General features: G+C 40.8%; 1 protein-coding gene across 4 annotated transcripts in view; it reads right to left on the bottom strand.

Moving 5' to 3' along the window:
• mpped2a (metallophosphoesterase domain containing 2a) overlaps nucleotides 1–8,902 on the bottom strand; it is a 90,050-nt gene extending 81,148 nt beyond the window's left edge. Inside the window, exons 1-3 of one of the 4 annotated variants that reach the window (XM_040045403.1) lie at nucleotides 8,467–8,902; nucleotides 7,001–7,110; nucleotides 5,936–6,207 (exon numbers count right to left, since the gene is read on the bottom strand). In XM_040045403.1, the coding sequence (XP_039901337.1) occupies nucleotides 5,936–6,048 (113 nt within the window). In that variant the 5' untranslated portion in view covers nucleotides 6,049–6,207; nucleotides 7,001–7,110; nucleotides 8,467–8,902. The other 3 variants (XM_040045402.1, XM_040045404.1, XM_040045405.1) reach the window with 3 other exon arrangements.
• Between the last annotated feature and the right edge of the window lie 5,520 nt (nucleotides 8,903–14,422).

Here is a 14,422-nt window from a genome sequence, read left to right as displayed (position 1 = left end):
GGGTGGAGCATCTCTGTATTCACCAGTCATTTTTGGGTGTGAAGCTGTACCGGTTGGCTATATTCTTTTTTTAAATTTTGGCTTTCTCAAAATTTTGAAAAACACTTCAAAATCCTGCCACATTTTACAACATACACATAGATGGATGCAATTCTTATTTTCCTTAATTTAGGAAAAGCTTTTCATTTATCAGATTAAAAGTATAATTTTTTCTGGTAGTATCGACATAGGTAATTTCCACTGCTTTGTATTAAGATGAAATTGAATAAATATAAGTACACGAGGAATTACAAAGCAATATAAAAATCTTTTCTCTCCATTGCTTAAATGTTCTGGACGGCAACAACATTTGTTTTTTTCCAATCACTCACTCACTCACTCACTCACTCACACACACACACACACACACACACACACACACACACACACACACACACACACACACACACACACACACACACACACACACACACACACAAATCACTTTAAATCCTAATAAATGCTAAAAATTATAACATGTAAGAATAAATTCCAGGCTGCTCCTAATGCTTCTATTTGATTATTTATTTAGGTGCATCAGCTGATAACAATACATTTTTAAAAATTATCCAGCTGTAATGGGGAAAGTCAAGTTTATATCTGCCACTTAATAACCATGGGATAGCAAGGGAAATGATTTGCTTGTTTTACATGTTCTTGTGACAAAAGTTAAAACTGAACACTTTAAACCTGAAACACAAAGAAAAGCTGAGGGGTACAACGGGCTCACTGTGAAAATAAAAAGAGGAAAAGGCAAAAACACCATTGTCCATATTCACAGAGGTTTTAAAACTGCTCCGACTGCTCTTAACTCAGCAGAGTCCCTTTTCAGGTGCCATTAAAAAACTCAGAGTGAGGAATGGACAAGAACTTTGCAGCGTAGGTTCTTCTCCCTGAGGCACTGCCATTGGGCCTTCATTAAAAATCCCAGCATGATTCTTGTTAGTGATGCTGAATCCATGCAGGGAAACTCGTTCCGTAATGACAAACATGATTTAACGGGGCTTACAGGTTGGGTCTGAAAGAAGATATCACAAGTCAAGGAATAAAATTCGAGATTTAAATCGGCTATTCCTCATGAATGGATAAATAATGTTGTTCAATCCGATTATATCTTTAATGACACAAAAACGTCTCCCATCACCGACCCTGGTGGTGATTGAGAAAGCTTTCTCCGCTGACACAGTTTTGCTGGCTTGCATGGCACGCACATCCAGTGGGAATTAAACAAATTAACACTCCAAAGGCGTTAATGGCGTAATGCAGTTAAATCATCGAGCGAGAAATGCCAACGCATCTGCGATCAAGATCAACCACCAACAACATCATCTCTGCCCAATCTAATCTGGTGCACTTGATTAACTCCTCGTTATTGCGGGCCTGGATCGCGTTTCTCCCTCCAGTGTTTTATGCCGGGTGTTTTTTTTTTTCCATGTCTCACCTGCACACTCCACTGCTTAAAATGTGATTACGAAATCTTAGGTTTAGGAATAAAAGTAAGCAAAGGTAAGGATTTTTTGTTGGGCACTTTTTACATTTTTGACAATTTCATGTTATTAATAATAACAATAAAAAAACACTATCAACATGTAACTGATTGGAAAAATTATCATTACTTGCAGTACAACTAGGATTTAATTCCCCTTTGAACCTGAAGAAATTAAAGGTTAAGAGCAATCCAGTTCAGCTGTCTATGTCAAAATGTTAAGAGATATGACTTGCCACCAACCTTCCCCCGAAGTCCAGTAACATCATTTAAAGTCTTATTAAATCCTGAAATGTAAATGTTTTTCAAGAGCTTTTCAGGAGTCCTTTTAGTTTCAGCTCTGCCTGTCTGTCTGTGTGTGCCTGTGTGTCAGGCCTTCCCACAGTCTTGCCCAGATCCTGCCCAAATTGGATACGAAGTCATTAGTGTCCCAACTCGAAGCATATGTTCCAAGTTGCTGAGCATTTCATTTCACAAGACGATGACGAGGGGGCTGAGGAGAGGGAGTTAAAAGGAGAAAAAAAAAAAAAAAGAAACACAGTCGGCACAGAAAAATAAACCAGACGCAAACTGGGCCAGACTGAGCCTGTCGCTCACTCACACACAGAGGCAGGGGCGTCCCATGCTCCGAAGAAAGTCCACTTTGACTTCGGGGTCACGTTCCACAGCATCAGCTTATGAGCGCCACTGTGTGCGTGCGTGACTTTCTACGTGCTCTACATTCATGTTTTCATATGCGGGTCAGAGAATGATACCTTCCACGCCACACAAAAGGCACTGCTGTACTCCATCTGAGAAATCTAAATATTCTGTCTAGGACGGGAGGGGAAAAAAACATTAGAGCGAGGATTATATTTCAAAAGGCGGGCAACCCCCCACTCCCAGCCTCCACCCCTCTCTCTGCTTGCAGAGAAGCAACAACTTTATTTATGTCCAAATACTGCAGATGCAGTGAGAGAACGGCGAGCAAGTCGGATTATTATCTCCCAAATCTAAACAAGCCTTTACTTTCCTCGAACAGAGCTCGTATTCTATAAGCACTTAAACATAGCAGGGATGGGGGTCGGGGGATGGGCTCGGAGGATTGTGTGTGTGTGCGTGAGCGCGTGTAATCTCAGGGTTCCCAGACCGAGTTTAAGAATGACAGGGTAAAACACTGCAGGCTCTGTGGAAGCCAGGAAACAGCCTAATGTATTTATCCAAACACATATCTGCTGAGAGGCCCCATGGCTTTAACACATCCCCTTCTACACGGGCTCACCTCCAAAAAGAATCACACTGGAAACTGGACTTAAAACACCCCCCCCCCAAAGAAAACAACCCCACAATGAGCAAAAAATACAACAAGAACAACAACAAAAAAACCTGATTACAGTGATTATAGGAATAAATACTGAGATTACATTCTCAAAGTTTTCAACCACTGTATTATTACATTTTTTCCACTCTGTTCCTCTTGCACTGAACTGAAACTCCTGCCGTAGACCCTCTTTCACAAAATAACACCAAAAATACACCTTATAACGACTTTCTTACAGCCGCATCTGTTCTCGTTTGTCATCGTCTGGAATAAAAGTAAAACAGTCTCCAGGTGACGAATGAAGATGATGATCCACTTTTAGAAAATGTTTTTAAGTTTCCCTGTAAACATCAGGAAGATCCATCCTTTTCCTACTTTGCTTTCTCCCCCTCCTCCTCTTTCCATTTTCTTCCAAAAATGTTTTATGTAAGGCTTTCACAACTCAACTTATGCACAACTGCTGCAGCACTGCAAATAAAAAGGCAGGGAGAAACCATAGTAAGACTTCCCAGGGAACCAAAAACAAACCCTGTCAATTCAAGAAGCATAAAAATAATAAATCCAAAAATAAACCATGGTATTTCAGAAAAAATGTTACCTCAGAGAGGATGTGTTTGTTTTTCTTTGGGGTTTTTTTTTTTAATTTTTATAAAGACAGAAAAAATATTGTGTGGATGTTCTATTATTTGCCTTTTCAAAGACTGCGGAAGCCTCACCAAACATCAAACCAGACTCTGTTCTGGTGAATCCTGTGCTGCTCGACATGTGTTAACCCAGACTCACGACGGCGCATTTGTTCTGATTTTTAATGTTGTCTTTGCGATCCATTAAAACAGGACTGATGTAACGCAACTGATAGGTGAGGTCGCCTCCCTTTTCACCACACTCGGAAGCACGGGCACTTGCTGTACTTGGCAGCCCCACTTGCAGCTGAGGAATCCCAAATCAACACAGTGGCACAATCGTGAGAACACTGCCAACACCAAGAGGAAGGCAAAACTCCACTGAGCTGTTTACAATACTCCATCTCCCAAAAATAATCCTGCTTACATGAATGTGATTATTATGCACACACACACACACACACACACACACAGGATTGTGGGACTCTGAGTGTTTCAGGCAAACGATATTTTAAAAAATAAAAAAAAAAGAGTGCCAGATGTTGCTGCTCCCTAAAGTGAAACAGTGCAGCTGTTTGTTGAAGATCTTGGACTGACCAAAAACATCTCCTTTTTGATTGTTTACATATCTGCATTATCTCAGCCTCTCACACTTCACATACAAAATTAATTAATTAATTTAAAAAAAACTCCAGTCCTACACGACAATCCCAACAGCTGCCATCTCGGTTCAGCCCGGTGCCACCACCGCATCTGCAGCCCAAAGCAAAGACTTCTCCCGGCCTCTTATTTGGCTTCATACACACCAAGGTGACGTGGTTACTCCACTTAATACGTTGATTTGCCGATTTTTCAGCTTCACCTTTGATTTCAGTGTGATCTAAGAACGCTGTAACTGCGCAACAAGATCGAACATGTGTGCACAAATCTTTAATCGTGGCTCTGCAGCTCTCTGGAACAGCGTCTCAGCGATCTCCAAGATGTGATTTTGAAGGTGCTGCAATGAAAGGATTCTCACAAGTCAATCATATGTTGTTGGTTTTTTTGGGTTTTTTTTACCATAACATTGCCTAAACTGACAATTTTATAATTACCATTTTCTGTGCTAACAAGCAAAGCTGGGAGGGGAAAAAAGCCTCGAGCTTTGCTGTGATTTTACCCCCAACAACGTAATTATATGTGAGGACTTGGGAACGGCACATTTGTACAGACCTCACTGTGAAAGCTGTCTACAACAAAGATTAGAATGCTTTGGTTAGCGCTCTATGTTTTGGCGTGGGCTGGATTTTCTCACATTATTGTACATTTTGGTGTTCTGACTTTCAAATATTCAAAGCAGCGTCACCATCGGCACTGCTCTACAATGTTTATTTCGGCCATAAATTGCATTTATCCCTGTGTGTTCCGCTCACGATGTAGAAAAAAGAAAATAAATTGATGGGCTGTGCTTTTCCCCATAAATAAATGCACACATAAAGGCAAAAAAAATGAAAAAGAAAACAGGAGAAAAGAAAGAAATGACAAACAACTCCATTACAGCGATGATGGAAACTACAAACAGGCTCTTCAATCTCTTCCTGGCCCTGCTGCAGGTTAACTTCACAACATACACAGAGAATAAATGTCACGAGCACGCAGTGTACACAAAACCAGCAGTCACCAACCTTTTGGAAAAATCTCACAACTGCTCTAATTGGAAGAAGACACAAAGTGAGCTGCAGCTCTGTTAATATCTGGTCACAGCTAAAACACAGCGTTGTAAAGTGTGTTTGTGTGTGAGGGTGTGTGTTGAGGGTTGATGGGTCACAGCGCTCTGACCCACTAATGAGAGGAGCAGCATAACCACATCAGACAAGAGCAACACTAAGTAACTGGTCTAATAAATAACTAAGGAGAGCACCTTAATGCAGACAAAGCATCCACATACCGCAATGACAACATGGCACAAATGATAACCGTCTTACAGCGAGACCGCAGCACACACCGGTGAACAGTACGCACCAACAGCACACGCAAGAAAGATTACAAAAATAAATAAATAAAACAACACCACAAGTTAGAAAAACCAGCGCAAGTATGTGTGATGCACAGAATCAGTGTTAGTCTGCAGATGCTGCGCTTTTGTTCAGTGCTTCACTGCCGCTAAAACTTTTATTCACAAAGAATGATTTGTACTGCGTTACATCACGCACCACCATACACTCAGTGAACAACAGAGACTGCATTAAACCTGCTGGCTTCCTGTATTGTTCTTAAAGCGTATGCATGATTCTGAAATTAGTTTAAAATGTCACAGAAAGTGCAGGTTTATAAATGACACTGCTGCAATGTGTCATTTAAATGTTCCTCGTGACCAACTCAGTTTGGAATAAATATCACAAATAAAATTCATTTGGAGAGAGAGAAAATATTTCTTTCTGATTTAACTTTGCCAGCTCATAACAACTGTGTGTGTGTATTTGTGTGCGTGTGTGAGCGTGAACTTACATGTGGACGTGTGGGGGCTGGAAGCGGCTCTGGTTGATGTTGTAGTGCGTGAAGGCCTGTGTGGGGTTGGAGCTGTACTCGTCCACAGTGATGGTCACTTTGCCATGAGCCATCCTTCCACAGTTTGGACATGAGATGCTGTTCGTTCACCGAGATTCAGCAGCGAGCCGTGCGGCGGTCATCCTTCAGAGCTGCTCTCCAGAAGCCCAGGAAGCCTCCCTGCAGCAGCAGCAGCAACCCAGCCGACTGACTCGACCACGACACACTGCACTCTGCACCGACAGGAGACACACACACACACCAGCTGCTTTAACAAGGCGTGCACTTTCTTCTGAATACACTCACGAGCAAGGGCTTCGCATAAGAAAATAAAAAAATATCGCAGGTTAGACTTATACATTTTAAAGTGAATGCAAATGCAAAGACTAAAGATAAAGCACGCATGCATGCAGTGACGGCATGTACAGTCTTATTCAGCTTCAGAGAACAGAAACCACCTGAAATTTGCTAGAAAAAAAAATCCTCAAACAGCTCATCAAACACAAGCCTCAATAGAAAAATACAATGAGGCAATTTAAACACAATTAGCAGATGTACTCTACCTTTAAAAGCAGCAAGGGAATTTTTTAAGAGTGAAGTTTACAAAAAACTCTTCTCTGACTTTTTAAGCAACAATTTCTACTCTGGAAAGCACTTTATTAGCTTCAATGAAAACATATTTAAATGTAAAAAAATTAAATTAAAATAAAAAATTTCAATCACTACAAGCAAATAAAAAAAAAAACAACAAAAAAAAAACAAAAAGAAAGGCTGCAGGCAGAATGTCTGCTGGTGAGGAATTGCTGCAATTGCTTCTATAAAATGAGAAATTCTTCACAATGCATGCATGCATCAAAGAGGTCTCCTTCCCCACTGACTGTAAGCCAAGCACAAAAACATATCCATGCTCCAATTTTGAAAGGATCCACTAGCAATTAATGAGATGCTATGGCATCTCTGCTCCACTGTACAACAAAGACTTAAAAAAGAAAATGCTGCTATGATGCATCCCTGGAGCTCACTCACCAGATCCGCTATGAGTCTCCTTGCACCCTGAGCCTCCCTCCTGTCTGACCTCCCTAACTGATAGTAAAGTGGCCACTGTGGGCTTTGACAGCCGTTTTATACCAGACCTCCTGATGCAGCCATGAGCAAGAGAAGAAAAGAAAAGAAAAGAAAAGAAAGAGGGAGAAAAAATGCCCTCAATTTAACAAGTCTGTCATATCTTTTGGAGGGAAATCAACAAAGCTCGAGAGTTCACATGATGGTTAAATCCTTGGATGGAGAAGTGAGATAAAAACAAAAAAAGCAGCTGCTGGATAAACAAGACTCCAATTTAAACTTTGTTTTGTTTGTTTGTTTTTTTAAAGAAAATGTCCTATTTTCACTAAAGCATTGATTTATGTTTTCTGGGTCGGCTGCATCCTGCTTCCTATTATGCACGTTATAAATTTAAGTCAAAAAGATATATGCCAGCCGAGAAAAAGGTGGTTAAACTAGACTTTTAAAATAAAATAAATAAATAAAAATTAAAAATGCATGAGCAAAATCTAAGCAGCTCCACTGCACACTCAACTCTTTACATTTCAAAGTGTGGAAAAAAAGAGTCACATTAAAATCCTTGTTACACATGAAACAAGTGTATTGATCTTCCTGGGCCTTAAATTAAACAAAAGAAAAGAAAATTCACTTCTGTACAAAACTGCCCTATCGGATGTCCTGCACTTCACCTCCTCTGCAATCATTAAAAAATCTGAACCTAGTACTGCATCTGCTGCAGTTACTCGGAAAATGTGCTTTTTCTCTGCAAATGTAGGCCGAAAATCTGTGTGCAGCATGCTTCACAGTCTTCTGATTTTGTGTGTGTGTGTTTCTATGTGTGTGTCGGGCTGCCGAAACTCGCCTGTCTGTCTGTCTCTACCTTATGGCTACAGTAGTAGCAACTAGCACTCTAGCTTAGCCTGCTAAACCTGCCCTGGCAATAGATTTTTTTTATTATTATTATGCACCCTGTAGCTTCGCGTTGAGCTGCTTTTCTGTAACGTCGGTGCGCGCACACATGGTCGGTGCAGTCCTCGGATATGTAGCGCGCTTGTACGCCAGCATATAGCTAACTTCAGGAGTAGAAATCACTCCGGTAAGCAGAGGAGGGGTTGAAGGCGAATAAATTGACCCTTTCTGATAACACGCTCACACAACGGTGCGTTCTATGCGCCGCTCGCTATTAACACCGCCGCTTGCAGGAACGTACACAAAAAGAAAGGTCCGTGCAATCCTGAACTCTGCTTCTGAGATACTAAAAGCACCCAAAGGTGGTCAGTGTCACAACACCGTCGCGCTAACCTCTGGCTCTTCCTCGTAAATGACAAGCCACCTTATAACCGACAGCTTTGTGTCAGGGGTTGCTTTTTCCCCCCTCCTAGTCTCCTCTCTTTCCCCCCTCATTCCCTTCCCTTTTCGGTTCTCAAAGAAAAGCGGAAAGGTTGTTCTACCTTCGTCGTGTGGGGTTTTTTTGTGCGTGTTTTTTGTGGCCGGAGAAAATAGTGTCGGGTCGGGGTCGCCCTCTACGCAGCGGCGGCGGAGGAGGCGGCGGCAGCGGCGGCGGAGAGACGTGGGTCCATGCGGCAGCAGCAGCAGTAGAGCGGGCAGGTTCGTACGCGACCGTCCGGGGGTTGCGGCAGATAGGGCAGAACCTTCGACCCGGCGGGACCTCTGCTGGCTCCTGTGGAAAGAAACCAGACAAGAAGAGAGCGGAGGGGGTAAAAGCCAGAGAGAAGGACGAGAGACACTGACAGACAAGAGGGGGAGAGAGAGAGAGCGATAGAGAGAGCGCGAGAACAGCTTGGGTCTGACGGAGGGGGAGCCGGAGTGCAGTGAGTCGAAGCTGCCACTGGGGTCAGAGAGCAGGAGCAAGCACAACCCCCCGCCACCTCCCGTGCGCGTGCCCTTACCGGCGGGCACACGCAAGAGGCAGGAGAAGTGGAGGGGAGGGCGGGGAAGGAGGAGGGTGCTCGCGCAGTCCCGCTCTATGCTGCATTCACTTACTTTCGGAAATGGCAAGTCTTGTCAAATGAATGAAATGAGTAAAGATGATTAGCCAGGATGAGTATTTTTTTGTGTGTGGTAACAACAATGTTGCTTTGGAATAAATAATACTTTATTAAACCACAATGTATATTTACATAATTATTATTTTAAGCCCATGTTTCTAAACTGCCAGCTGATTTACAAAATATATAAGTATATAGAGCCTAGACTGCAAAAATGTGATATGTTGTAATATTCAATTGATTTATTGAAGATTGATCAGTCGTTTATGTGGCGACCAAAAGATGCTGGGAATACATGTCTGTGGGGAAGAAAACAAGTACGTCTGGTATAAATGCTACAACTTACTAATGATGTGATCTTTATAAAAGGGATTACAAGTAGTAGCAAATACGTTATTTATAAAGAGTTGTCAAGTGAGTTAGCTTTTAATAAATATAAGTTTCCAAGTATTGACTGATAGTATTAATATTTAAAATCTAAATTAATGCATTTTTGTGGCACAGAAGATTGTTACCTGGAAAAAAGCTAAATTCTAAATTATTAAACAGAACTTTTTTTGTTTTTTAAAGAACATTACAAAGAGTCTGTAAGTATACCTAATAACTTAATTAATGATTTATAAGTTATAGAATGCATGCTTATTAAGCTGGATCAAAGTATTTGTCTTAACATAGCTTCCGCTATTATCATGCCTTGTCTTTTATTATCTAGAGGACAAATCCAAATATCTATAATAGTTCATTCAGTGTCTTTTGAGAACATTAACAATAGACTTGGCAGATTACCAAACAGCCTTTAGTTACAGAGTAACACCATGACAAACACTCATCTCAGGAATATTTCATAACATGAAAACCTAAACCTTGAAATACTAAGAAGCATCCATCCAGGTTCCGAAATTTACTGTTCTCCCTCTGTGTCTTCAGTTGGCCATGAAGAAAGCTGTGGACTGGAAGGTTTGCTTTTGGATATCAGGCTTTACGCCATGGTCTAATAAGAAGGTTGTTGATTTTATTCCTTGAAATATGCAATAATCAATACTTTTGGTAGCTGTACCTTGAACTTGTTTGTAACAAGCATATATACTGAAGCTAACTGATTGTCCTGGCAGTGACAGACAGGAAAGTACTGATAGGAATGCACTTATCTTTTATGGGTAAACTGGATACCTGTATGCCTCACTCTTTCCTTGTATTTGAGCATCAGCTAGCATGCACATTCTCACACTGAAACATAGATCAGTGGAAATGTTGACCTGGAATATTTTTTTCATAAGATCACAGATGTGTGGGAAATGGTGCCAGAGTGTAGAAGGTGTTGTAAAATCAATGATTAGAAGACAGCATGGCCCCTTTGGGTACACAAGTAAACAATACTAATGAGTACCTGTGGGAGTCCATCACACAACCTGAAATGGGGCAGCACAGTTTCCAAACTGGGAAAATCCTGAAACTTGGCTGACTGGTTGTAAAAGCAGCTTCCTGATCACCAGGGTTTAACTCACCGACTATCACTTCTCTGAAGTATAAGTGAAGTCTAGGAAAAAGGCTTGTCTTGATTTTCTTCAAACACAATTTTTTGATTGATCTTGATTTTTTTGTGTGTTTCTCTCTCATGGTGTGCAGCCTTTACTATGATCTGTTTGTTTAAAATGTATTTCCACATGAAACTGATGTCACATTTTCAGTATTCAAGGTATAAAGTATCAGATACCGCATTCGTGTAGAGAAATAATCTAATCTCAAGGTCTGGGTGCCATCAGCTTTGAATTATACTCTTTTTCAGTGCATGGTACAGGCTCTATTGTCATCACCTGAGCAAAGTAGGGTATCTGCCATCTTAAAAAAATCAAGTTTGGCTCAGTGGGAATTAACACAATTATTCAAACTATACTCTTGTACATGGGTGCACATAAGTGGTCCGCAGGTGCGCATGCGCTCTCAAAATAAAAGACCCGCACCAGATAAGAAGTTGCAACGCGCGTTTGCATACATAAGATTTTCTGGAGGAAGACAGACATTTGTTTAGAACTCTTAAAGATGTCGAAGAAGCAAGCTCCTTTAAGCAATTACTTTGGTGTTCCTCTACCTCTAAAGAAATGTCAGAAGGAGTCCGAACCGCAAAACGAGCGTGTATTCTCGGAAAAGTGGTTGCAGGAGGTGAGCTGGCTTCAAACAAATGATGAACGCACAGAGATGTGGTGCAGAATATGCCGTGAAAATCCCACTTTAGCGGACAACTTCTTATCTGGTGCGTGTTTTTTATTTTGACAGCGCGTGTGCACCTGCGGACCACTTATGTCCACCCCTGCTCTTGTATCATATAACTAACATATAATACTGTGCAAAAGTCTTCAGACACCTCTCATTTTTTATATTTTTATCTACTGTATTTTTGGAAATACAGTAAATGGTAAAATGGTAAATGGCCTGCATTTGTATAGCGCTTTACTCAGTCCCTAAGGACCCCAAAGCGCTTTACACTACATTCAGTAATTCACCCATTCACACACACATTCACACACTGGCAATGGCAAGCTACATTGTAGCCACAGCTGCCCTGGGGCGCACTGACAGAGGCGCAGTAGATAAGGCAAGAACAGATTTTGTGCAATTCTAAAATCTGATGGTACATTTCTATTTTTATAATTCTGTCAGATTTAACAAAATCCCATACACCACTCTCTAAAATGTAGTCCCAAACCATGACAGCGCCACCACCGTGTTGTTACAGATGACTCTTTGTAAAAACGCATTGTACTCTCGATTTAGATTAATCTCTCCTGAAGACCTGTTGCTTTGATTTTTTGTTGGGTTCTTGTGTAATTTGATCTTTTCTCTTATTTAGTTGTATTATAAATCTTATTTCATACAATATTCTGTAAAGTTTATAAATCAAGACACGATTTAGTGATAAAATGTTCAACACTGCAGGGTATCCTTTAGTCATATCCTGCTTTAAAACAAAACAAAATTAAAAAAAAAACAGTGCTTAATAAATCAATCAATGTGAGGTCCACATTTTATAATCACTCTGTAATCTTTCCTTAGTGGTTTGAAAGGTAATGTATTTTTTGTCCCCAGATAATGAGCCATACTAACTTTGAAAAACTGATTTTGCCAATTGAAACCACCCCAATCAGAAAACAGTGAACGCTCTACAGTGGTAATCGATCAGTGTCTTAAAGCACCTTTAGTCTTTTGCAATTTGTGGTGTTGAATCCAAGCTTCCACATACTGACATGTTTACAACAAACATCCACTGCTCAAGCACAATGAATGGCGTGCTGTGTTTTGCACTGTTTGCTAAGTGTTCATTGTTCATTTGCAATCCTTACTACAAGTTTCTCCTCCAGGTGAGGCCCTGTCTCCAGGGCGCAGCAGCACAGAGCTTTATGGACGAAGGGTTTGTGCTGTTGAGTTTGACTGTAGCTTTGACTGGTAACTCAGTGTGAACTGATAACTGCATTAATCATTTTCTGTCTTGCAATCAATCTCATTTCAAATAATGTAAATATGCCAGCTGTAAGTTATTGTCCACTTCTGAAAAATGGAGGTGCCCAACTACTTCCATCATAGTTAATGATGCATCACATCTACAGGATATTCACAGCTCGGCACCACATGTGCACCACATATGCACAGAATGACACCCCCCCCCCCCCCCCCCCCCCCCCCCAAAAAAAAAAAAAAAAAAGTTCTGAATTATATTGTTAAAGCTGTTGTTTGTAAGGGTGCTGCTGCCACGCGATGTTCACGTTCTCTTCACGTCTCGTTTTCTGGCCGTTCACCTTGACTTAATTCGCTGTTATTGTAGACCTTCAGTGTTACTCATAGTCATTCAGCTATAGTCTCATTAAACTACTGTTAGTGCGGAGTTATCATGTGTCTGTGAAGGGAAACCTCTTGCAGCAAACTATGTAATCTACTCAGAAAAGTTACCTGCACAGCCTGTAAGAAAACTGCAGAAGAGAGTATTGAGGATAAAGTGAACATTTTCATAGCAAATTGAAGGCTATTAAAAGTCTCAGCTTTAGGCAACATTAAAAAGATGAAACAATAAATCACTATATATTTTTTCTTTGGTCTTTATTAGACTAGAGTGTGTGTTGTGGGTCATGAGTTAAACTGCCTACAGACAAACTTTAAATAATTGATGATAATTTAAATGCTGCCACCTCTTTCCTTCACTGCTTATTGCAGCTTATTCTTTGATCCCATAAAGCCTTTCTTTGAAATATTATGGTTGACCTCCATGTTTGCAGCCTTCTCTGAATCTTTGAATCAGTCTCCACCTCACCTCAGTGACCACAGAGGATCTTGAGGTGAAAATCATTATACGTAAGGCAGAGCAAATCAAAATGAAGGGAAATTATTATTTTGCAATTGCTGTCTATCACTGAGTTCATCAGCAATTTAAAGCATTCAAGACTAAAAATATATATATAATAATAATAAAGCATTAATTTGTTAGTGCCAAGGCTATACCTTTTAATATACTGATGGGATTTTTGATGAGAAAAGGCTGCGTGGGACTATCCATAATGGGCCCATCTGAGAGGCTCCACCACATTTACATGTCTGCCAGTTGAGGCAGGGCTGGCTTTTTTCTAATTTTACTGACATGCTTCAATTTCCCAGGACCATCAGCACATCCCCCCACTGCCACAACAGCCCTGCAAGTCATTTCCATTTGACTTTTCTCTTATCTGCGCAAAAAAAGAAAAAAAAAAGCATTTCCATCTACTAGCCGGGGGGTGTTAATGTGAAAGCAGGGTTTAAATTTTATGTGGAGAGGCCACATTTAAACATTTGACCAGCGTTTGTTCTCCTGACTGCATATAGAAAACTGATGATAGATACGGGACCAAATGTCAGAGAAAGAAATGGCTTTTGCTGTGAATGTTTTATTCAGCCCCGTGCCGCGCCAATCACATTTATACAATAGAAAATGTAAATGTTATGCAGAGTGCTAAAAAAACCCCCACACTATATATTTTATGACCTTCTATAAAAGAGGGTAAAATGACTTTCCATCCAAATAAGGCAAAAAGAAATGGAACACATATTTAATGGGAGAAGGAAATAGGAGTGCAAGCTTCTTGCGGGAGGCACAGGGTGATATTCACTTAACCTACCGGCCGCGGCGGTTCACCGGCTCTAACCTGCACAGATTTATGCCCGTCTGTGGCACTGTCTGTCTTCACTGCCCACCTTGCGGATAAATAAAACGAAAGGCCTGTCTGTCTGAGAGGCCCATCCACACATAGGCAGGAGTTGGGGTTTTTCAAATGTTAATGTCATTCAGATTTATGGGAGGCAGATAGATGGTTGCTGAGGGTATGGCAGGCTAGATACTGTTTATGTCATTGAAATGCACACAGACAAAAAAAATGTT

Source organism: Simochromis diagramma, unplaced genomic scaffold (genome assembly GCF_900408965.1).
Source record: "Simochromis diagramma unplaced genomic scaffold, fSimDia1.1 OVJJ01000079.1, whole genome shotgun sequence".
In the NCBI taxonomy this organism is placed as follows: Eukaryota; Metazoa; Chordata; class Actinopteri; order Cichliformes; family Cichlidae; genus Simochromis; species Simochromis diagramma.
Note: the sequence above shows the minus strand (reverse complement) of the source record. Positions and strands in the feature narration are given on the sequence as shown.